The sequence below is a fragment of the Aphelocoma coerulescens genome, chromosome 2 (assembly GCF_041296385.1).
Source record: "Aphelocoma coerulescens isolate FSJ_1873_10779 chromosome 2, UR_Acoe_1.0, whole genome shotgun sequence".
NCBI classification, from domain to species: Eukaryota; Metazoa; Chordata; class Aves; order Passeriformes; family Corvidae; genus Aphelocoma; species Aphelocoma coerulescens.
Window position 1 is genome coordinate 675,550 of NC_091015.1, and position 25,663 is coordinate 701,212.

The 25,663-nt window shown below is 51.3% G+C and overlaps 1 protein-coding gene across 1 annotated transcript in view; it reads right to left on the reverse strand.

The window, feature by feature from the left end:
- Positions 1-25,663, reverse strand: part of SMARCC1 (SWI/SNF related BAF chromatin remodeling complex subunit C1) — a 65,736-nt gene that overhangs the window by 2,355 nt on the left and 37,718 nt on the right. The window contains exons 22-27 of the mRNA XM_069006138.1: positions 19,409-19,464; positions 17,920-18,034; positions 16,768-16,922; positions 12,638-12,772; positions 8,071-8,329; positions 941-1,114 (exon numbers count right to left, since the gene is read on the reverse strand). Coding sequence (XP_068862239.1) covers positions 941-1,114; positions 8,071-8,329; positions 12,638-12,772; positions 16,768-16,922; positions 17,920-18,034; positions 19,409-19,464 — 894 coding nt within the window. The remainder of the gene's footprint in view (positions 1-940; positions 1,115-8,070; positions 8,330-12,637; positions 12,773-16,767; positions 16,923-17,919; positions 18,035-19,408; positions 19,465-25,663) is intronic.

Sequence of the window (25,663 nt, forward strand, 5' to 3'; positions counted from 1 at the left end):
CTGACACGAGATATTCCCAGTGGTAAAGGCTCAGGAAAAAGGACGGAGAAGTAAAGCTGGGGGAGCAGAGGAACAGGAGCAATGCCCAAACAGAAATAGCACAGGCGGAGTTTTCCCGCTGGGGCTGGGGATGCCCGTGAGTCAGAGCTCGCAGCAGCTCCTGCCACTGAAGCCAAAATCAAACGGGCTTTTCCCATCGTTTTTTGGGAGAGGTACTACAAGTGATGACAATTCCTGCTCGTCCGGTGACAACCACACCGAGTGTTCTGGGGGAGAGGATTCCTGAGCAGCAGCTGGGCCAGGCTGCAATTAATAATGGCAAATTTATTGAGGAATTCCTGACAGAGAATTCCTCACTCATTCCTCCCTGTGCCAGCTTGTCTTCTGCCTTCTGGGCTTGGCCACACTCTCACACTCATTCAAGCAACTCCCACACCATGGCTCCTCATCCAGCTGCTTTTTTGGCTGCCATAAATCAACTTCATTTTAGAGGTGCAGATTTTATACTGGGAATGTTCCTTACATGGTTTATCTTCTCCTTCTTCCTAATCAGGACTTCCTCGCTCTGATTCCAGGGTGCCAAGCTTTCAGTAAGGAATTACTGAACTGGATCCTACTCTTACCTCCACTATTTAGGAATTATAGTTAATTCCTGACCCTCCACTAAGCTGGGAGAAGTTTTTGATCATCACCACTGAACCTCTGTACCACTCTAAATAAACCAGGGGATGTTATAAATAAAACAAAGGACAATGGAATGTGTTGGGATGCCCAGAGGGCTGAGGAGCACTTAGAGCTTCCAGCACATCCCCAGCACCACTCTCGGGCTGGCAGCGTGCACAGATCCCGTTATTCCCGCAGGAAATAGGGAGTTCCCACTAAAATGCCTTTCCCAGTGACAGAGGAGCCCCCCAGGACCATCCCCGGGAGGTGCACTCACACATGCCGTTGGGAGCTGCCAGCGGGACGCGGGGGCCGATGAGGTTCCCCGACATCGGGGACATCCCGGGCGGGGCGGCCCCGCCACCGGGGTGGATGCTGGCGGACACGCTCGGCATCATCCGGCCCGGCAGGGGCTGTCCTGGGATCATGGAGCCAGGCCCCGGCATCTGACCTGCAGAGGAGGGAGAGACACGAGCGTGAGGCCCTCGAAGTGGTGGGGAGGGAAAACCAGTGGGGTTGTGCTCCCAGCAGTGAGCTGAGCCTTGTGTGAGAGGCGGCTCCGGGTGTGCTCCACACTCCCAGGAAACGCTTCCTCATCCCCCAACACACCTCCAGGAAGGGCCAGGGGGCACTTGGAACCTCTTGGGAACACTGGCACAAGGGGCAAGTGGGAGGGAACACAGTCAAACCCAAGGGGAACCCCCACCAGAAAGGGCATCCCACGTAATCCAAGTGCTGGGAACCAGACCCAATAACAAGGCATCAGAGGAAGAGCCCCTGATGGAGAGGAGCAGCCATGAAGCCTCATGGATAAGCTTCCTGGGAGAACTGGAATCACACAGTTAAAGCTGGGCTGCACAGGAATTCCTGCTATGATTCCCTGTGTTGCTGTGAGGAGGATTCCAAGGCTCTTCCTCACAAACCAGCTCTGTGGGAGATCTCCCTGTTCCAGCTACACCACCCGGCCCTGGACACCTCCAGCTTGGGGCTGATGCTTTAAAACCTCATTTGAGGGATGGTTTGGCATAATCCAATTCCATTTCCTTTAACACATGTCCATGGAGGGACAGTATTTAATGAGACAGGGATGGAAACGGCTCCTTCCCTCCAGGCAAGGGGGGAAATGAACGTGATGAACCCTCTGACACAACAAAGGCTCTGAACGCACATGAACAGCTACAGCTCTGGATTTGGGATCGAGCCAACACCTGGGCACAAACACCATTAACTCCTAGAGGAGAATCTCCAGGGACACCTCAGAGCCCCTTCCAGTGCTAAAGGGGCTCCAGGAGAGCTGGAGAGGGACTGGGGACAAGGCATGGAGGGACAGGACACGGGGAATGGCTTCCCACTGCCAGGGGGATGGGATATTGGGAAACATCATCCAGTTCCAACCTCCCAAAGACTCAGAGAGTTTGTAGTAGAAGAAGATATTCACAGCTACGAGGGGTGTTATTCACTGGCAAAATTAAGGTTGATCAGGGAATAAAAACATAAAAACTGGAATAACACAGCTGTGTTTGAAAGGCCCAGGAAAGCTGGGAACTGAGAAATTCCCAGCCTGGGAGCTGCCACCTGAAAGAAGCCTCAATAATTTGGGCATCCCTGAACACCACAGGCCTACGGGATTCTCTCTCACTAACGAAGTGATTAATATTAAAATCCCTTTTTTGAAACATCTGAAGCTGAATCAGACTTTACTACACACTGAGTGGCTTCACGTGAAATTCCAGCACTGGGCAAGAATTCCTTCAGGGAAAGGCTGTCAAACCCACAGGGACATGCAGCTTCAAGGATGTTTTGATATGCAAATCAACCCCAGTTGCGCTAAAATCACCGCTGAACAGAAATTAAATCTACTTTATAAAATGTCATTTCTTCATAAATGCAAAGTGTGTCCCTGGATCCCTGGCAGTGTCCAAGGCCAGGCTGGACATTGGGGCTTGGAGCAGCCTGGGACAGTGGGAGGTGTCCCTGCCCATGGCAGGGGTGGCACTGGATGGTCCTTAGGGTCCTTTCCCATCCAAACCATGGGATTCTACAACTCCCAACCTCCCAGCAGTGCTCACTGGGAAGCTCCCTCCTTCCTGGACCATGGAGTCTCCCGAGCTGTTTTCCCTGTTAAACCTTGGAGGTTTAAAACCAAGCGGCACTGCTGGTTTGCTGGAGTTGTCCATAAGCTGAGAAGCTCCTCTGTGTGGGGGTTTGGCTGCCCATTTTTTCCCTTCCTGACACGGGATGCAATGATTTTACCTCAAAATTATCTTAGGGAGCTGGCAGAGGAACAATCCCATCCCATCCCAGCTCCAAAACACCCAAGCTGAGAGTACCCAAGCGCTGAACCCATCCAGAGTGGGATTAACCAAGGGAAATCACTGCTGCCACCATGGCAGAACCAAAGCCCTGCTCCTACACAGATGTTTTTTTCCAAGAGAAAGCGCTCCAAGACAGTGGCTCAAGCAGAAAATGTGCAAGTGTGACCTACATAGGCGGGAGAGCCTAGGAACAGCAGCTGTGGGAAGAGGTCCAGCCCAAAGGTTCAACACAACGAGATTTAACAGACTGAAAACCCCTCACAGGGAGGGGCTGGGCACCTTCTCCAGCACCCTCCCCTGCTACCAACGCAGCCTCACACTCCAGGGAGTCGGGGAGGAACGCCTTTAGAGGCTCTCCAAGGTATTTATCTCCATTAAAAAGCCTCTGCCTCTATTAAATCAGCACTTGAGGAGCACTGGGCTGATAAGCAGCCAGAGGGGTTTTGTTTTGATGCACGAGGCTTGGAGCTGATCCAAATGCTCCGGCACCTCTCCCTGTCCAGCCTTTGCAGGGAAAACCTGTGGACACAGCCAGTGCTCCGTGCAGGAGGGGCCTTTGGCAGGCGGGATTCCGGAGGGCACGGAGCAGCTCTGTGGGGATGAGCCTGGCTGACACCCTGCTCCCCTGCTGCTGAGGAGTTGTTTCCCAGCCCTGACATGGAAGAGGCAGAGAACACCTCCAGGGAATGCCGGCTGGCATTCCAAGGTGTGCTCCTTCCCAGTGGGAACGGGTTTCACAGGCTCTGGGAATCCTGGAATGGTTTGGGTTGGAAGGGACCCTAAAGCTCAGCTCATTCCACTCCTGCCATGGGCAGGGATATTCCAACAGCAGATCCATCCTTCCCTCCACCCTCCCTCCTTCCCTCCTGCCGCCCCCCCAGCCAAGCACTGTGAATAATTAACCACAGTAACTCGTTTGGCCTCGTGTCTCCGGGAAGAAGAGGCAGAATTTCCACTTCACTGGCATCCAGCATTTCTGCCCCTCCCTCCGAGTGCTGGGCTCGGGCACCTCCAGGGCCGGAGCCGTGCCCGGGCCCCGCTCCGGGATCACCATTCCGTGCCTCCCGGGAAGCACGTAGGAGACACTGGGAACTGGGAATACCTCGTGGGGAAGCTGCTGCTGTCACCCTCCCAGAGGAAAGGATCCTGCACCAAACATCCCCGGGAGCCGCTGCCTCTTGCCTGGGGCAGGTTTTTAAACAGCCAAACTGCAGAGAGCCCAACGTGGTGCCAATGTTCCTGTGCCACCGACCTCCCTCACACCTTCAACCCCAAATTACTCCCAGGTTACAATGCCAGGGATCAGCTCCAACCCCATTCACCACCCCATGACTTGGATTTTTTTTCATCCCACTGCTCCCTGCACCTCCCCAGCAAGCTCTGTACATCTGATGGAGAAACAGGAAGCACTGACAGCTGTTAGGGAGTATTTACCTAAAGCAAGTGAACTCAAAATCCTTATCTGTACCCAAAAAAAAACCCCTGGAATAGTCACCAGCCCAATAAGGAAGCAAATAGCATCCAGGAACTTAATTTAAACCTACAAATAATGAAATGCTCAGCAGCTGAAAAACCACAAGCTCAAAATCCCTGACAAAGTATGTTTTTTTTGAGTATTTCAACCATTGACAGAAAATGGGGCAAAATATATCAGGGAAAGGTTATTAAGTTGCTCATCCAGCTGTGGTGGGAAGTGTATCCTGCCCTCGTCATTCCGTTTCTGCCTTAGGTCAGAGATGATTTACCAGGTGAAAATCCCACCCGAAGGAAGAGTTAATAATGACAGCTACTAATTCCCAGCTACCTCTCTTCCTCCAAGAATTTCCAGAAGTTTCCCGTATTCCACACCACGAGTATCACCAGAACCAGGAGTTCTCATCCCACTGATCACCAGCCCAGAGCTCAAACAGGAATCAATGAAGTGCCAAAAGTGGTACCATGGGAAGAAACTGGGAATTTTATTTCCTGTTATAATGACAAGGTGCAGCTTTTCCCAGTGCAACTGGAATCCAATTTTCTTCCCCTATTCTAAAAGTTTTCATTCCAGGGCAAAGGAGAGAACAAAATAAGCTCAGGGAAGATGAATCTGTGGTCCAGCAGAGCCAGACATGGTCCTGCCAAGGAGAAATGGGTGACCCTCAGCTGGAGATGTTCTCCAGATGGCTCCAGCCCAACCCTCCAATGGAGATGTTCTCCACCACCATGTCCAGACTGACATCTGAGCTAAAAACCACATTTCTGGGAAAAGCCTCACTTTTAGTTAAGAGATTGACTTAACTGTTTCTGCCCCCGAGCCCAGATGAGCTGTGAGCAGGAATTTATCTTCCTCTCTTCCCTCTCCAAATGCCATCTCAGATCCTTTCCTCCCTTTGCTTCCCACCACCCCTTCAGCTCTCGTCAATCACTCCAACCTCGCGTTCTGTTCATGGTCTGCTGAGCCCACGGCTGCACTTTCAGCTGCTATTGAGGTCAGAACCTGTCTGAAACCACCAGAGAGCACCGAGGTAAGGTCTGGAGTGACACCCAGCCAGCTAAGCAGGAACTGTGTGGGTATTGCCAGCCCAGCTGCCCCATGGTGCTCCTGGATCACTCTCAGGGGTTTGGGAGTTTCTTCTCCCCATCTCAGGCAGTGCCCAGCGCCAGGCTGGACATTGGGGCTTGGAGCAGCCTGGGACAGTGGAAGGTGTCCCTGTCCATGGCAGGGGGTGGCACTGGGTGATTTTTGAGGTCCAACCCAAACCATTCCAGGACTCCATGATCTCCTCACTCACCAAAATTTGGGATCTCCACCAAGGCTGCAGGAGACTCAGGGGCAGACCCAGAGAGGGAACTCACAGGTGTGGGGTGAGCAAGGTGAAGTTCACCAGTTTGCCATTTTCTCTCCATGCCCTCAAATCAGAGTAACTCTGCTGTGCAGCCAAGGAGCTTTGGCACCCGTGGCCTTCCCAGGCACTCCTCACAAACTGCCACTGAAGAACTCAAGGAAACGAGCCCCTTCTGCTTTCTAGGCAAGATCAGCTGGGCTGGGGCTGGAGACACAGAGGGGTTTGCTCCAAACTCTGAGCAGGCCTCCAATACTTCCCTTCACAAAAGCATCAAACCAGAGAACTGTCAGAGGAGGTGAGGGCACATCCCGGTGCTGGGGGCGTGTGGAATGGGACAGCTCCGGATGCTGCCGTGGGAGTCAGGAGTGCTGAGCCTCAGCCAGGCCTCTGCTGCCCTGAGCCAGGGGAGGTGCTGCTGGAAAAGTCAATCTATCGACCAGCTTTAATCAAACCTGAAAGAGAGATGTTCTGACTAATTAACAGAGCCACATTCCCTGTTCCTGCTCCGGGAGGGACTGCTGGGAATGCAGAGCCTGGGTGGCTGCGAGGGGCTGGAGTAACACGGGGCTGTGTGAGCCAAGGATGGGAGCACATCAGAAACCAGGAGTTATCAGTTCCCCAGCGAATAAACACAACAAGGCTTTAATCTTGTCCCACTCCCAGTCCCCACAGCAGCATGGAAAGAGAGCTGTGTATGGATGTGCCAGGATTGCCTCCTTTACTCCGCTCCCCATTTGCCAGTTTTCCCTTTCCAGGTTATTCCTTCACGGCCACGTGGGCAGCCCTGAGCTGTCCACACCCCACAACAGACACACTGAGCCAGCATGTTAAATCTGAGTCTAAAGCTAGACCATGTTTTATCACACTCACAGTCCAATTCCAGCAAAAACCAAACCAGCTCCCAAACAGTCCCAGGGATTTTTGTCCACAGTGAACCCAGGAACTCCCTGAGCCTTAAAAACAGAGTGAGCCTGAGCCTCACCAGACAAGTCTTCCCTTCCTGGCCAGTCACCAATCCTCTGCCCCTGCTGAGGGAATCCACTTTGATCACTCTGCAGATCCAGTTGGATTAGTGCCCATTTTCCTGGTCACCTGCAAATCCTGCTGTTTCCTGTGCCCTTCTGCTCCTTCCCAAACCAAATACTTTTTGTCTCAAGAGGAAAACTCAAGTTCCTGCAGCTTCCTGTTGCCATGTTCTATCTGGATTATGACACTCAAACTTTCCAGCTTCTTCAGCAGCTGCCTATGAAAAATCTTCCAAAATACTTTTGGCTAATAACTGATCAGGTCTTCTTCTGGAGCAGGTTTTGGTCAAGCTCCTTGGCTGTGTCCAGTCCCACAACCAGGTTCCCATGTGCCAGACACCGTTATTCGATTTTAAATTACCATTTCAACAACCTTTAGCAAGTAAAAGCTGCCAATTCACATCAGCACCTGATCATCCCACCCTCTGGAATCAGGAGTATCTCCCCCCTTGGAGATACCCAACCCTCAGCAGGACAAGTCCCCTACCAGTAGGACAGGCTGCACTGGACACTTCCAGGTGACCCCTCTGACCAACACGGTCCTGTGACCCTCCCCTGGCATCAAACACATCCAGACAGGACACAGCAACCTCTCACAGTGAGGAACTTCCTTAAGGAGCTTCTGCTGCTTGTCCCAGTCTCTTTAACATCCATTCCATGAACTGGAGAATTAGAGGAGTGATTGTTTTTGAAGGAGCATCTGCTCAGATCACCAAGTACAAAAAAAGTCTAAAGAAATACAAATAACCTAAAAACATCTGGAAGTGCTTGGGGCAGCTTCATATTTCACTTTACTTTAGAGCCTGACTGTCCCAGGCAGGGGACTCCCAGCCCTGCTGGACAATCTGCTCTGGGGCTGATGAGCCTCCCAGGGAAAAAAAAAGGTGTTTTCCTGTGGCTGGAAGGAATTTCTCATGTTTGTGCCCACTGCCTCCCACCCTGGCACTGCTGGGGGAAGCCTGGCCCTCCCTCATTCCCAACTTTTGGGGTTCACACCCTCCGTAAGACACCACCTCCTCAAACTCCATCCACACATCTGGAATGGGGTAAAAGCTCCAAAATGAAGCTGCAGAACAAGCAAAGCTCATCTTTCCAGCCAGCCATGTCTGACAGGGGCACCATTACAAACCAGTAACCCAGACCAGCCATCACCCCTCGGGCAGCCTCCCCTGGCAGCTCCTCTCCCTCTGGGCTCGCTCCTACAGGGATTCCCGGCAGGAATTCCCTGCTCCCGGCTCTTACCTGGCTGAGGTGGGTGAGGAGGTGGCATCTGGTGGTGCATCATGGGGTAGGGCGGGGGCTGCTGGTGGGGCAGCAGCCCTGGGTGTGCTGGTGCCCCCAGGGGGTTCATGCCAGGCCCGCTGGGGTGCTGGTGGGGCTGCTGGGGGTTCTGGCTGTGCTGCTGCTCCATTTGCTGGCGAGCCCTCAGCTCGGCGTACTTGAGCTGCTCCATGTGGAAGTTCTGCCTCTCGGTCAGCAGCTGCTGCCTCTGCTGCTCCAGCTGTGCCAGAACGGGACAGAAGGCACAGGCAAGTTAGGAAGGATGCATTTCAAACGTGTTCCTACCAACCAGACGGGGGGGCTGGGCTGGAAGGAGCCTCTCATTCCAACCCCACCAAACCCAAGTCGAACACGTGTCCTGTGGATGTTTGCAGCAGGTTCTGGGAAAGGCTCCAGAGCTTCTTCCAGCTGCAACACAGGAACTCACCTTGTTCTGTCCCAAAACCTCTCAGCAACACAGCTCATTACTCACAGAGCTCTGCACTGAGAACTCAGCCCTAATGCAGCTCTGGAAGAAACCAGGGCTTTTTCTCTCCATGTTCTGCATGCTGGAATGAGGGAGAACAGGAAACTCAAGGGATTTTCTAGGCAAGCCCAAAGGAGAACATGTGTGCAGCTGCAGGAGCTCAGGGATCACAGGCAGGAGCCTTCTCCATCCTTTGAGTGCAGGAATTGGATGCCACAGCAGCCAGACACCAGTCGTTTGCACTATTAAGAGCTTTACGTAAAAAACCTCGTGTCATTTAGGCCAATTAACATCAAATAGGCTACTTTGATTAACTATGAAGTTGTGTAGAGAGTGAGACCTGAGCAACCTGGCCTAGGGAAGGTGCCCCTGCCCTGGGTGGAACTGGATGATCCTGAAGAACCTTCCAACCCAAACCAGTCTGGTATTCCATGAAAAGACAAAAAACCTACAGAAAGCATTTCCTACTATTGGGCATTTGTTTGATGGATCAGTGTCCTGGTGAAGGAAGTGGAATTTGACTTATTTAAGGAATATTGACACATTCCCACATTATAACTCTTGGACAACCAGACCCGGGGTTGCGTGACTCATTTACAAATATTCAATGAGTGTTTTAAGGTAGACTCCGTAATTCAGCTGAAAAGCAGGTTGCCAAGGAGACTCTCACCTAGCACGAGTTCTCCAAAAATCCCAAAGCTCCCTCAGTACGCGGTGTTGGCAGCCTGGCTGCTGACAAGGCAGGGATGGGGAGCGGGAAGGGAGCTCCACAGAGCCGCCATTCAGCAGCCCCAGATGGGCCGAGCTCATGAATTAAACATGCTCCTGGCCGGGGTGGAGCGGCTGCTGCAGGCCCACAATGGCATTATTCATGCTGCCCTGGCTCCTTTCTCCTCGGACACGCTGATACGCTGAGGGAAGCACCCGATCAATCCACCCCACCGGGGAAATGGGGCGTGTGGGGAAACATTCCCGAGGTGGCAGACAGCTGGGAGAGGAACTCCTGCAAATGACCCCAAACAAAGGCTCGGGCAACACTTTTTTATTCCTTTGAGACCCTTTTGTGGCCCGCTTTGCTCTCTTCGGGCACCCCATCCTGCTACAGTTTTAAAGTCTTTACAAGGATGCCCAAACAGCAGCCAGTGCACGAAAATTCACATCTGAGTATGGAAAGCCAGGGGAAACTTCCCCTCTATACAATCCTGTGCTTGGGATGAGGAAAGACAGCTGGACAGGGGATAAAAAGGCACAGAAAGACAAGTTATAACATGAGCTGGTGAAAAGCTGAGCCAGGTTTAAGCTTGGGCTCTAGTACAGAGCCCAAACCCCTGGTTCCGTACCAGGTTCTGTCACCAGACACAACCCCTGGCTGTACACCCGGACTGGCATTAAAACAACTGCCAGCAACACATTTTCCAGTGGGAAGTCCATCAGTAACTTACAGCTGCTCCCCAGTCTCAGTCATTCCTGCAGCTGGAATGAGGCAGGAGAGAGGCTGAGAACCTTCACCAAGGCCAGCTCCTGTCACCTACCCCAGAATCCCAGAGTGCCTGGGTTGGGAGGGTCTGGAGCCCATGCAGTCCAACCCCTGCCCGGGCAGGGGCACCTGGAGCAGGTGACACAGGAACGTGTCCAGGGGGGTTTGGGATCCCTCTGGAGAGGGAGACTCCAGGCCCCCCTGGGCAGCTGTTCCAGGGGCTCTGCCCCCCCTCCATGGAAAGAGGCTCTTCCTCCTGCTGAGCTGGAACTTGTTGTGTTTTGGTTTGTGGCCACTGCTCCTTGTCCTGTCACTGAACAGAGTCTGGGACCATCCTCTGGCAGCCCTGGGGGAGATTTGTGTGGATTGATGGGATCCCCTCTGAGCCTTCCCTTGTGCAGACTGACCAGGCCCAGCTCCTGCAGCCTCTGCTCATCTGGGAAATGCTCCAGAGCCCTGAACATCTCTGTGGCCCCTGCTGGACCCTCTCCCACAGCATCTCCCTACAGAACCCTGCTCAGGAAATCAGCATTCAGGGAGGTGGTTCTGGGTGTTATACCTGACAATCCCCCAGTACCCAACACCCACTTCTGTGCAGTTGTAAAAGCAATGCACCAGGAGGGGCAACTACAAGCATTTAATGTTCCCTAATACAACACATCACTGTGCTACAGCTTCATCTCCAGCACAGAACTTCCTTTCAGCAGGAATTTCCCCATGGAAAGGGTGCTCAGGCTTTGGCAGGCGCTGCTCAGGGAGATTTGGAGCCCCCATCCCTGGAGGAGTCCCAGGAAGGGCTGGAGGTGGCACTGGGTGCTCTGGGCTGGGGACAAGGCGGGCGTCGGGCACAGCCTGGACTCCATGGACTGGGAGGGCTTTTCCAGCCTCAGGGATTCCTCCCTGAACAGAACCAGCAAAGCTTCAGGTGCCATTAGAAATTCTGGGTCGGCAAAGCTCCACCAACAGGCCCCTGGTTTGCCACACTCAGCACTGGCAGCGCTGACACTGCTCAGCTCAAACACAAATAAATGTGCTTTGCCTGAAATGTAACACCCTCCAGTCTGCAGCACTGACTCCTGTCAACACTCACAATCCCTGCTCCTTCCCTGCAAGGAGAAGCCAGGGCAGCAGGAGCGACAGGCACAGTGTGCAATGGCAACAAGGAGCTTTTTCTGCTTTAATTACTCCACTAAATATCCACAATGACAGGTGAAAAGACCGAATTTAACCACCAGGAAGCCAAGGGGAAAATCTGTATGCACATTTTTAAAAAGGGAAATGTCATATGCCTCAAAAGGGAGAAAAAAACCCCTCCCTGTCACTAATGGAATATATCCCCCAAAGAAAGAATCTGCAGGGAACCTTTCCAAAAGAGTTGGGTCCATTTCCTGAGCTGCCAATCAAACACAGACTGAAACGGTGGAGGATGTGGAGCAATCCAGAAATTCCTGCTGACATCCTGCTCCAAGAGAAGTCCACATCTTGTCAAACTCCATCAGTGTGATTAGGGGGAGCTTTGCACTGGAAAAGAGGTTCTCCATGGACAGGGTGGCCAGGCTCTCCAGGGATGTGGCCACGGCATCAGGCCTGGCACAGCTCAGGGAATGTCTGCATGATGCTCTTGCTCACATGGTTTAGTCTGAGGTGCTGTGAGCAGGAGGAGTTAGACCTGATGCCCTTCCCAGCCTGGGCTATGATTCCATGGATGCCAAATGGGGATAATTCCATTGCATTCACACAGAAGGGCAAATGTGGAAATCCCCGGAATGGTGAATCAACATCTTCAACCCATCTGGAGTAACTGTCTACTCACAACAATGAGGCAGCTAAGAAAAAATAAATTTAAAAATGGCCATTCTGATAAAAATGAGATTTTGAGTCATCTTTTGAGCAGCCAGAGAGGAAGCACTTCTCCAAAGCCTCTGGCACTATGTGTGACACAACTCCTCGTAATTCCTGAGTAATCCAGGCCTAGGCAGTGCCTCTCCAGGTCCTGACCTCGCTCCTCCCCTTCCCTCTCCTGAAGCTCCTGCTGCCTTCCCAGCTCAGGCTAACCCATCATCATCATCATCACCACCACCACAAATGAGGCTGTCACACCTGAGCATTCCCCTTCCACCTCCACACCCCACTTCCAGGGCTTTCCCATGAGCTGCTCAGAATGCCCCAAAAACCTGAACCATCTCCTTGGAACTGACTCTTCCCCTGGGTTGGGGGAAAGGCAGACAGGGCTGGTTCCCCTCCTAGGGAAGGAAGGGTTCCACCCATTTCACTCCTCCAGGGAAAAGCTGTTCTTGGGTCAGATAAAATCCACGTGAAAAGGCCACATAAAGGCTCAGTTCCACATTCCTGCTTGGAATGAGGATGAGGAAGCAAACCCAGGACACCCCCAGTGTGCTACTTATGGAATAGACAAAACACTGGATGAAGGAGGAAAGGGCTCAAAAGCCACTGTGGGAGGGAATCATGGATTCCAGCTGAAGGAGAAGGAAATAAAGGAGAGGAGAGGAGAGGAGCTGCTGGTTTTCCACATTGGCACACACAGATCTTTGCAGTGACAGATGTAATCCCAAATTCCCACTTACTGCCTCTTTCTCCCGGTCCATGATGGTTTCCAGCTCCTCAAAGTGGCGAAGTTTTATCTCCAGCTTCTTCATCTGAGTTTCCACCAAAAGGGCCACCAGGGACTTGATCTTCCTCTCCTCCACGGCCGCCAGGTGCTGGGGATGAAACACAGGGGTTTTTCTGGGAAGCTGGGCACAATAAGGGGCTGGGAGGGAGGGAATCATCCAGCTTCAGCCACCCTGCTCCGCTTCTAGACAGAAAACAGGGAATTAGACTATAAATCTTATGCTGGGAACCAGAGGCCCTTGGAAGATTATGAAGCTTTTAATCAAATAAATAGGTGTGAAGGTTTCATACAGAAGTTGTGGAGGATGCTCAGAGCAATCCAGCTCTGCCTTGGAGCCTTCCCAGCACTGGGCACAGGGAGCACTTCCAGTGGGAATAAAAATGAGGGAGAAGGGTCGGTTCAGTGGAGTCAGCTGTGGGTCACCCAAAAAGCTCCCAGCAGGACATACATGAGAGGCTGTGACCCAGAATGACCCCCAAACAGGGAGATGGCACTGCCATGTCTTTTCCATTAAAATAGTTTTTGCTCAAGTAAAGCGCACGTGGATTCTTTATAAGGCTTTAGCTTCATCCCATTTATACACACACATAAATAACACCAGGGGTCTGTGTATATATATATATATATTTGATACATGAGACAGCCAGGGAAGTGTTTCACACCCTCAGAGTGTGACAAGTGTGGTCATGATGCCTTTACTCGTTTTTATAAAAACCTGCTGCTCAGAACGAGAGCGCCCTGAGAACGCACCCGCCGCGTCCTGCCTGGGGGGCTCTGTGCTCACAGGCACACGTGTTCCCACCGTGCCCAAGCCTTCCTGACACATCCAAGGGCTGGGGGCAAGGAAGGCTGGGCTGTCAGAAGGGAAAGGTGAGGGCTGAGGGGAAGAAGGAGAAAAGGAAAAGCAGGAGGCTCATCCAGCCCCAGCTGCAAACAGACCCTGACTGAGGGAGCTGGGCCCCAAACTGCCTCAGAACTGGGACAAGCACCAAGCTGGAGGAAAGCACCATTAAAAACCTCCCTGTAAAACCCTGATTATAATCAGAATTTCTCAAACTCATGTGATACTGTGCCATTTGACAGCATTCACCTCCCTGACCCACCAGCAGTGAAGGAGGGTTCAGTAAATGTGGGTAAATGCACTCCTGGCTCTAAAGTGAATTTTAAATCAGGTCTGAGAGAACCAGAGTGACTCCAACCTCATCCAACACCACGTCCTCGTGAAATTCCATCAGCTGTTCCAAAACTGACCAAAGTGCTGCGCACAAAATAATGAAACAACGCTGACAGAACAGGGAATTTCATGTCAAGTAACACTGTTTAGTAAAATAAACTCATTTGTGTGAAAATTCAGAGTGAGGGAAGCACCTGGTGATACAGAGTCTTCTACCAAACACTTCACTCTGTTTCACACATGCAATTTTAATAATGAAATGGGATTAACAGCAAATCAAAGCACATGATTAGGTAAAGGACAGGTCTCAAAATACACCTTAGAAAGGAAATTATCCCTGAAGTTTTTCCTAGAGAGACTCAAAGAGGCTGTTCCCCAGCCTGACATTACCTGGAGCTTTCCGTGGGCAAGGGACAGATCCCTACAGCTGCAGCTGAGGAAAATCAGGAACACAAATTCAGTGGTAATTTGAAATGCCTGATAAACCCATCACTGCACCAGCCTTGAGTCACAAATGAGCAAGTGATCCTAAAGGGCTTTTCCAGCCTAAATGGTTCTATAAAAAATAATCACGGAATGCATGAATGGTTTGGGTGGGAAGAGACCTTAAGGATCATCCAGTGCCACCCCTGCCACTGTCCCAGGCTGCTCCCAGCCCCAGTGTCCAGCCTGGCCTTGGACACTGCCAGGGATCCAGGGGCAGCCACAGCTGCTCTGGGCACCCTGTGCCAGGGCCTCTCCACTCTTACAGCCCATTCTTTCCCACTATCCCATCCATCCCTGCCCTCTGGGTCCTGTCCCTCCATCCCAAGTCCCTCTCCAGCTCTCCTGGAGCCCCGCTGCATCACTGGGATCAGCAGTGATCTTTCTAGGAATGATCTCTTCAGTCCCAGCCAACTCCCAACAGGAATTCAGGGAGGTCTGTCTGGCAGGAGGTCAAACTGGGACCAGAACAGTTGTTTTGGGAAGGGGAAGTGGTGGATGAAGAGCAGAAGTTCTGCAGCTCAGTCCCAGCTGGAGCAGAGCAGGAGCAGCACAGGACAGGATCCAGCAGGGATACTTTTGCACAGAAAGGAAAAAACCAGCTCACACTGGGTTTCCATTGGGAGGAAAATGAGCAGAAGAGACTTAAATTCTAATGGTGTTTGTTCAGAAACCAGAACCTGTAAAAACACATTTTAACTGTTGCTCTCTATGAAATACAGTCTCACCCTGAACATTCACATCCACCATTTCTCAGAGAGCACAACTCACAATTTCTTGGTGAAGCCAGTGATCCCAAAAGAAAAAAAACCAAGAAAAAAGGCCCCAAACAAACAAAATCCCATTTCAATCACTTGTCTTTAACCCCTGTCTTTCCTCAGAATCCAACCACAATATTCCTCTGATATCAAATCCTAAGGAAAACAGCTTTTCACATGACCTAGAGTTTATGATGAAGAGTTTAATTACTCCCTCAGACAAGACACAGACCACCCAAAGCTCTAATACTGTCTGGCTTTTTAAGTGAGTGGGAAGAGAAATCCCTGTTGAACCTGAATTCTACTCTGAAGCGTCAGCCTCCTAATTACAATACATTATTCCCCATAATGGAAAGCTGAAGCTCTTCCAGAACATTGTTACTGCCATAATGGAAAGTGCCATCAGCCAGGTCCCTGCTCCCTCCAGCTCGTTATCTCCAGAGGAAGGGAGCAGCAGCTCATCTTCATCTGGAGCAAGTGGCCTTCCATAAAGCACAGATTAAATCTCACGGCTCCTCATACAGTACAGGTTTTTCCAACTGGGCTGAGGAGATCTGTGAGTCTGATGAACTGAGAGTCACCCTCAGGCTCAAAGTGATGCACAAGGGAACCACTTTGGACTCTGTACTTCACCAAAATACTGAACCTCAGCTTTGCCTGCAGTTTGGGATTTTAATGGACAAGGAGTTTTCTGCCTTGTGGGATTTTACAACCTGGTTTGAAAGGTAAGAATGAAAATATCCCCCATCTCCTGGGTTCAAAAGGAGGGACTGCACATGACATCACCCACCATCCTCACTCTGGGGGATGCAGCTGGGGAAAGAGTCTAAAGTTAAAGAGCCAAAGATCAGAGAGGAAAAGTCAACAGAACACACAACAGCTTGTTCTATCTGTGGAAATCCATCAGGAATAAACACCACCCATGCTTCGCTCTTGGTTTCTGTAAAGCAGGTGGACGTGGAATGTGGCACTGAATCCAAGAGTGATTTAAAAACCCAAATTAGATCTTGAATCCAGAGAAATTTGTAAAGAGAAAACAGACTTGAAAAAGATACTCTAAAAGCAATGAAAGCAGTGTGGTTCCTGCAAGAAGGAAAGGCAAGACAACGTGCAATTAGTAATTACAGGGTAAAGAAAAGCTGATTCAACACAGCTCATTAGAGACCACACACAAACAGGAGTCAAGGGAAGACACCAACATGCTTTTAACAGAGCTCTTAACAAAACACGGAATCATTAAGGTGTCTGTGGAAGCTGCAGTGCCAGGACAGAAGAGCCCTCTGTGTCTGCTCCACACAGAGCTCGGGGGTTTGTGTGCAGCCCTGGGGCAGCAGCAGAGGCCATCGAAGGGTTTGTGCCCCAGACCTGCACCCTCAGCACCACAGCCAGACCTCCCAGCAGAGAAAAGCCTTGCCACGCAATCACACACATTTTGGGCTGTTCCTCAGGGATGTTCATAGAGTCCATAATCACCCAAGGAGCTGCTTAATTATAACTGTTTTTTATCTCACTCAGGGGCCCAGGCACAAGAAATTAAGGCAGCACTTGTGCTCCTGCAAGGTGTCAGGGATCAGAGTGTGAACTCCACAGCTCTGGGACCAAGGAGCACTTCAGGCACAGCTCTGCTGTCCTTGGAAGCCAAGCCCAGGGTGTTGGGGCAGCACCAACCTTGGCCTTGGTGGCAGCAGAGGCCAGGGCAGCAGCTGCAGCTGTGGCCACGTTTCCTTCTGAGATCTCGTGTTCCACTTTCTTCTTCCCAGCCTCGGCCTCTTTGTCTTTGCTGCCATCAACGTTCTCCTTGTTCTCCTCTGCCTCCTTTTCCTCTGCAAGACATTCCCAGCCCAGGCCGTTAGCGCGTTCCCGGGATGGGAGGGCCCCACATTCATTAAGGCAGGCACTAATTAACTCCTCTTGACTTCCAGCCCTGCTCCCCATCCAAATGCTGACAGGAGAACCCCAGTTTGAGGGGACTTGTTCCAACAAATGGGGCAACTTCAAATGCTTTTCATTCCCATCCTCTCAATTCAGCACCTGCCATCAGCTTCCCCTCATCATTTCCAAATCAACTCCATCAAATCCAAATGCTCCTTATTCTACCTGGTGCTAAAAACCTGAATCTAAGTTGCAGGAAAAAAAAGCAATATATCCATTCCCATCCCTGGCAGTGCCCAAGGCCAGGCTGAACATTGGGGCTTGGAGCATCCTGGGACAGTGGGAGGTGTCCCTGCCCATGGCAGGGGTGGCACTGGATGATCCTTACAGTCCCTTCCAGCCCAAACCATTCCATGATTTTATGGGGCACAAGGGAAATGTCAAAAAGAACAAGGTTTTATGTAGCTGTTGTTACTCCTCAGCCTCAGGCTTTGCATCACTTCCCAGGGAAACTGAACAAGGGTAGAAGGGAGCAGAGAATCCCAGAATGGTTTGAGTTGGAAGGGACCTTAAAACCCATCCCATCCCACCCCTGCCACGGGCAGGGACACCTCCCACTGCCCAGGGTGCTCCCAGCCCTGTCCAACCTTAACACCTCCAGCAGTTCCACTTCTTTGCATCCAAAATGATCAAATGTTGTGGAATATGAGCAAACCCCCACCCATTTCTATGACCCACAGGCACTTTGGTGCTGCAATTCCTTCCCCCATCTCCAGGGCTGGGAAGCTCAGGGAGGGATTTGGTGCCTGAGCTCTGCAGGGAGGTTACAGTGGAATCTGCTCTGCCGAACACGGAGCAGCCCGAGGTGCCAGGGGAACATTCCCAGCTGGGTTTGGGGCCTGTCCCAGGCACTCTGGGGGAGGTGCTGGAGCAGCTGGGAGCTGTTACCTGTTTTGGGCTCCGCAGTCCCTTCGCTCTCCGGCTCCTTCTCCACACTCCGCTCGTTTTCCCCTTCCGGGACTTTCTCCCCTTCCTCAGTTTCACTCTCGGCTTTGTTCTCCACCTAAAGGGGATGAGATTGGTTGGAGAATGGCAGGGAGATAAGATATTCACCATTAACTTCATTCATGGCCTTCAAATTAATTAATTACCATAAACGAAGAGATCCCACTTTAAAGGGTGGCTGCTGCTCCAGCCAAATCTGACAAACAAAGCCAAAATGTGAGTAAAAGTAAATGCTAAACTGGACCAAGTCGAGTGACCCAGGCCAAGCTGGGTTACTCTGTGGGTACAAAAACTCCTGAACTGAGATCACAGAATCATGGAATGGCTGGGAATATGCAGATTTCCAAGTCCTGAGTGAGTCTTCCCCACTTATCTCTTCCCAAATGTCCCTGTTTATCAGGGAGGCAGAAGAACGACCTGAAAACAGAGTGGGAAATAACCCCAAGGCTGCACTGGTCAGCCCCAGGTCAGTCTGAACTCCTCATGTGGTGAAGGAGGCAACAAGAAATATCTCCTGTTGCTGCAGACTCCAGAAACAACCATCCCCATTTATCAAGAATGTAGCAGGAATTAAACATGAAATTAATTATAGCTTTACAATTAAATTTACATTTAAATATATAATTAAAACATTAATGTTATGAAAATACATATTAAACATTATATTAATATATAAACAAATAAAATAGTAATAATTTAAATATTAGAATAATTTAGCAGTAATTAAAGTGCTATCCTGCAATTCCAGGATCCCAGTTTAATCCCAGTTCAGGAGTGAAACACTCACTGCAGTTTAAGGTACCTGTCTGTGGACACAGGTTATGAAAGAGCCACAAATGTGTTCTTGTGGTCATTATCAACAGGCTGAAGGATAACAATAATTGGTGTCTAAGTATCTGATCTTCCTGGGCAGGGTGGATCACCCCCAGCATCAGGAGGACACAAACACATCCATGTCCAAGAGCCAGCCCAGAATGCCCGTGGGGAGGATTCTCCTTGAGCAGCTCAGCTGGAGGCACCCGGGGCACAAATGGCTGTGGAATACTGGGAGTGCTCCAAACCCTGCGTGCCCTGGAAGCCTTGGTGGAAGGTGTTTGCCAAAGCCACTGTCCCAGGGCAAGGTGACACTTGAGGGCACCCCCAGGCAGGAAACCCCACGGGGCCAGCTCCTTGTGCAGCTCCAATCCCAATTCCCACAGCATCAGCCATCTCCCAGCTCCTCCCAGCCCAGCCTTTCCTCCCCAGGACCAGGAACAACTGCTGATGCCTCACTGCTGGGATTTAGGACTCAGTCACCGAGAAGAAGCCCTGTGGAGGCTGGAAACTGTGGACACACAACCAGCACAACTGTCCCCTGTCTTACAGGCACCCTAAAGCTTGGGAACTCAGGATTTAAGTGCCAGAAGCCTCCTGCCAGCGGACCCAAACTCACCTTTTCTGCCTGCTGCCCCTCTGCCTCTGTTTCCATCTTCTCTTCCTCAGCTCCATCTGAGAAACAAAGAGGGAAGTTTTCAGAATTGTCCCCACAGCCACTCACCACACTCACTCTCTATTTTGGGCTTAACTAAGATCTGCTGTTCTCTAACAGTGGCTTCAACAAAGTCCCAGCACTGAACTCCCACAGACCAGGCTGCTACAAGCCCTGCCCTGTCCAACCTGGCCTTGGGCACCTCCATCTCCCTCCAGCCCTACCCCAGACCAGACAAGGCCCAAATAGTGTGAAAGCAAGACCAACATGAGGAAAGAAAAAGAAATAATAAAGATAACGATTAGAGAGTCACTGTTCCAGGGGCTGGATGGATGCACCTCGTGGCAGGAGTGGTGGAAGAGCTGGGAGTGCATCCCTGTGCTCCAGACACAGCCCTTGGCTCATTCATGTATTGCTTTATGAAACATTGGTTTTAAATGTTGCTATAATGACAGCTGGTTCCAGAGATCAGGGGATAACAGCCAGCCAAGGAAACACCATGGAGGTGCTGGATAATGTGCTACTATCCCTGATATTTTGTTGGATTGCTCAGAAGATGGAGAAATCCCGATTTATCCACAGCTCTGCAAGGAGGGACAGGAGGAAGCACAGCCTCGTGGTCCTGGCCCAGGATTTCACAATTTAATGTACAGAGGCATTAAAGGAGCTTATTTAGATCCTGGACTGGGGTGATGCAGAACTGCTGGTGACAAGCCCTGATCCATCTCTAAGCTTCTGAAGACATCAGCTGGTGCTGGGGGTTCATTTTCAGTAATCCTCATTTTCCTGCTAATTCCTGTGTGCTACACTGAGGAAAAACAAGGTACAAAGTGTTCTCCTTGAATAGCAACAGCTCTGTAGAGAAGTTTTTACACAAGTCCCTTCCATATATAAGAAAAACCAAACAAAATGTCTGACTGAAGGGTAATGGTTTTCCTCATGGCCTATTTTAAGATGATAAACCCACTTATCTGAACTATCTGCCACCATAATTCAATTTAGGGAGACTGGGGACATTCTTCCTCACAAGTTTTATCTCGGAGTTAGGATTTAGTGACCTAATAATGTCAGAGGGAAAATCTCAATTAGATTTTGTCAGACAGCTCTTTCAAGCCTAGAAGCAGAGTTCCAAACTGGTCTTAAAAGTGTCATCCCTCCCAGGAAAGGGAAGGATTCAATCCTTTAAGAAAACTGGATTCAATCCTTTAAGAAAAAAAAAAAGGGAGACAAAGTGCAAAACACTCTGAGTGCGCCCAGCTTGGTGGAGCTCAAACAAAAAAATACTGCACAGAAATACCCAAATTTACATTCTTGGGTGGGGAGGATCATCAAGATCATCCCATTCCCACCCCATTTCATGGGCAGGGACACCTCCCACTGTCCCAGGCTGCTCCCAGCCCCAATGTCCAGCCTGGCCTTGGGCACTGTCAGGGATCCAGGGGCAGCCACAGCTGCTCTGGGCAAGAGACCAATCCATGGACCACGGGAGCTGTTGAGGGACTGATGCTGCTGGTGTGGAGGAAGTTCACTGGATCCCAGAATGAAAGGCTGGAAAAGCCCTCCCAGCCCATGGAGTCCACCCTGTGCCCAGTGCCCACCTTGTCCCCAGCCCAGAGCGCTCAGTGCCACCTCCAGGCCTCCCTTGGACACCTCCAGGGATGGGCACTCCAAATCCCCCTGGGCAGCCCCTGCCAAGGCCTGACCACCCTTTCCATGGGGAAATTCCTGCTGATGTCCACCCTGCCCCTCCCCTGGCCCAGCCTGAGGCTGTTCCCTCTCCTCCTGTCCCTGTTCCCTGGGAGCAGAGCCCGACCCCCCCGGCTGCCCCCTCCTGTCAGGGAGGGGTTCCAAACAAACAGGACATCCCAGAAAGACAAACTGCTTCCCATCCACTCTTCAGAGAGGATTTTCTCAAGGAAAAGCAGGCAGAGCATCTCAAACCGCCCTTAGATCTTCCCTTGTGCCAGGACACATTGATGGACACCATCCAAACCCAAGTGCTCCTTCCCATTCCCAGGGACACTCTCGGAAGGAAGGGACGTGGGACACCGAGATTACTGCAAACAGCCTGATTTAACCTCGTTTCTCTGGTTCTGGCTGCAGCAATAAATGTCAGGTTAAAATCAGGCTGACAACTTCAGACAGGTTGTAGTCAATGGTTTTGGAAAGTGTTTTCCTGCATCAGCTGCAGAGCCCTGACGCGCAGCGACAGCGCGGTGGCTGCAGCTCCCAGCTCCCACGGGCGGGACAACTCACGTGCAAGGGACAACAGATTAAGTGATCCATTATTAGTCTGGGCGGGAAATGATTTGCCTGGGTGGAAGCAGGTTTTTGGTTCTAAATCACAGGCTGCTCAAAGTACCACAGAATCAGTGAGGCTGTAAAAAACCTCTGAGACCACTGATGCCCACCTTGTCCCCAGCCCAGAGCACTGAGTGCCACCTCCAGGCCTTCCTGGGACACCTCCAGACTCCATCACCTCCATGGGCAGCCCCTTCTAACATTTAACACCCTTTCCATGAAGAATTCCTCAGGAAGTACCTCAAAACAGCTGAGTCTGGTAAAACTGAATCCCTAATTCCAGAATGAAAGGGTCACACAAAGCCCAAAACATGCCTGACCTTCTGCACAGCCAGGACAGAATTGCCTCTGGCCCCTGGCACAGACACAACCACAACTGTACTGATTTTCCTGTGTGATCTAATGAGCTTAATGAAAATACATCCCAGAGGAATCGATCAGTTGGAGATCCGTGTCCCTGGGACAAAGGGGGAAGCCCTGACTTTAAGGAGAAAACCCCTGAAATCCCTTTCCCCTGCACCACAGATGCTCTTGAACTCTCTCCAGCAGGTTGCTCCACACCTTGCAGGATGTGGGATCACAGAATCCCAGATTCATTAAAGCTGGAATACACCTCAAGTCTACCCTGTGCCCGATGCCCAGCCCAGAGCACTGAGTGCCATGTCCAGGAATTCCCCGGACACTTCCAGGGATGGGCACTCCAAACCTCCCTGGGCAGCCCCTGGCAAGGCCTGAGCAGCCTTTCCATGCAGAAATTCCTGCTGCTGTCCACCCTGAGCCTCCCCTGGCCCAGCCTGAGGCCGTTCCCTCTTGTCCTGCCCCTGTTCCCTGAATGAAAGGACGTTTCTTAGGTCAGGAAGAGGCAGATGGTTGTGAGCCACCACAGGACACCTCTCACGAGGGAAAAGCCACTGGGAGATGAGGAATCATCACCTCTCCAAGGCCCTCTTTGCCCCTGAATCAGCAGTATTCTGTTTCTGTGGAATTCTGTTCTGTTTTGCACATTATCTCCAAGAACACTGAGCCTTTTTTCTAATACAAAGAACTTGGAGCTGAGCTTTGCCCAAGCCCAATGACTTCACAGAGAACTCAAATGGACTTAGGTCAACACGGAAACCTGTGAAACATCTCCCTGCTAAGAATTCCCTGCGTTACCAAAGAGATGCAGAAGCAGCAGGTCCGGAACCTCGGCTGTCGTGAGAGGAACAAACAAAGCTCTACAAACAAAAGCAGAGTCACCTGCCTCAGTCTCAGCTCAGCAAACAGTTTAAGGTGCCCTCCAGACATCCCAGACTCCTTTGTTTTCACTGAGGCAACACACAACCTGTCACAGCCAGGCTAGAATATTAATATTTAATTGAGAGGAAATACACTGTAGCTGTGGAAATATCCCGACTCTGGGTACAATAATGATGCTGTTATCCAAACCATCATTTACATTTCCCACAATAAATCAGGGCTGCACAGCCACCGGAGCTGCCTCTGCCCCTGCCTCACACAGCCTGGGGGCTCAGCAACAGGGGGCTCCATGGGGAAGGCTGGGGGAGCTGGAAAAGCTGCTGGGGGAGCTGGAAAAGCTACAGCAGCTTCAGTGTGAGCCACACGAATTCACCAGGAGAGGACTGATGGGCTCAACCCCCCAGTGGTGCAGACCCAGCCACCAGGCACCTGGACACACTCAAAGCTGAGGAAGCTGCAATCCCTTGGTTTAGGAATGCTTCCATCACCTCAGAGTTCTCGCCCTGGAGAGCAGGAGGGAATCTCCCCACCAAACATGACTAAAATAACTCCTGTGTGGATGTGCCCTCCCCGTGTGTGGTTTTCCAGTGTGTGTGTTTGGGCATGAATCAAAGCCATCCACACAGTGGTGAATGTAACCCTCCACTGGAGCCGTTTACAGTGTAGGGATGCAGGAAACCAAACCACCATTCCCTCATTCACTGGCACAGAGCAGCTCCAGCCTGAGGCCCCCAGGACTGGTGGCAGTGGAAATACTTGTTGGAATCAGACCTGAAATGCTCAAGTAATTCCAACACAGGCCCTTCAGAGGCTGCCTCGAGAAATCAGTGTCCTTAACCACCTCTGGAAAGACATTAACAAAGACTTCCTAGAAATTATTAAATACCACAGGTGTGCTGCATATTCCCCTTCTCTGGAGCTCAATCCCAACCCGAAGAGCTGGATCCTCCTTTGCTCCCCTCAGGTGATTTTCACTGACACAGCTGCAGAGCAGCTCCAGTGATCCGTTCCAAAACCTGCACTGGGGCAGGACCCAAGAAAGTTCCCCACAATAAGTATTACGACCTGTCTTAGAACCTTAGAGCAGAGTGCCCAGAGCAGCTGTGGCTGCCCCTGGATCCCTGGCAGTGCCCAAGGCCAGGCTGGACACTGGGGCTTGGAGCAGCCTGGGACAGTGGGAGGTGTCCCTGCCCATGGCAGGGGTGGCACCGGATGGGCTTTAAGGTCTTTCCAACCCAAACCATTCCATGACTCTATGAAAGCAGAGGACAGAGTCCACCACACTCACCACAGCATCTGAGCCACTTCAGTCTCCTCGTAACTCCACTGAAGCCTCACTTTATCAACTTAAAAGGAATTACCACCAGCTTTTAGAAAAACTGACAATGAAGACTTAGAAGAGGAGATTCTTGGGTATTAACTTAAGCTCTTCCAATCTGTTCCAGTCATTTTCCCTTTTCACATTCCATATTGACTATAATTTACTGATATTAAAGAGTTTTAAAATGATTATAGAGCTCTGACATAATTTTGTTTCTGAAATATAACAACTAATGAACTTTAATTCTAGTATGGAACCCTAAGCAGATACTTTTATTTCTCCATAGTTGCATTTAAATATAAAACCAGCATTCTGTGATTCCATTACAAGGGCCTTGAGGGACAGGACACAGGGAATGGTTTTGAAGAGAAAGAGGGCAGGGTTAGCTGGGATATTGGGAAGGAATTGTCCCCTGGGAGGGTGGGCAGGCCCTGGCACAGGGAAGCTGTGGCTGCTCCTGGATCCCTGGCAGTGTCCCAGGCCAGGTTGGATGGGGCTCACCTGGGATAGTGGAAGGTGTCCCTGCCCATGGCAGGGGGTGGCACTGGATGGGCTTTAAAGCCCCTTCCACCCCAGCATCCTTTGATTCTGTGACAGAGTAACAGCCAGTGAGCTTTAATTCCCATCTGGAAGCCCCAGCAGATGTTTTGATGCCTGTGCAGCTGCACTGAGGTACAATCCCCCCAGCGTCCGAGCACGGCCGCAGCCCGCGGGACCATCTCTGCCATGGACACTCGGGGTCCCCGTGCCCAGCTCAGGGAGGTGGGAGGCACCACAGATTGCTGAGTGACCCAGTTCACTCGGGCTGAGCAGCTCCCCCAGGGAGAACCATCTGCTCCTGCCCTAATTTATTCCATTAGTCACAGCCCAGTACAAATCGCATTAACGGCGCCGGGGCAGGGCTGGGCTGGAGCTCCCCACGCCGCTCCCTCAGGACCAATGGTGGGGTGGGCACCTGCCCTGAGACCCCCCACCACTGATGGGCTCTTCAGAGTCCCCACTTCCAACCTGGGCCCAAGTTCTCCCAGAGAAAGGGCCAGAAAGGGCCAACCTGGCAATGGGGAAAACTCTCAGGGTGGGGCTGCAGACTCGAAGCAGCAAATGTGCTACGGGGGGACACGCTCAGGACAGGGGGAAAGGGCCTCAGGACGTGCCAGGGGAGGCTCAGGGTGGCCATCAGGAAGAATTTCTTCATGGAAAGGGTTGTTAAATACTGGAAGGGGCTGCCCAGGGAGGTTTGGTGTCCCCTGGAGGTGTCCAAGGAAGGCCTGGCTGTGGCACTCAGTGCTCTGGGCTGGGGACAAGGTGGGCATCAGGCACAGCTTGGACTCTGTGACCTTGGAGGGCTTTTCCAACTG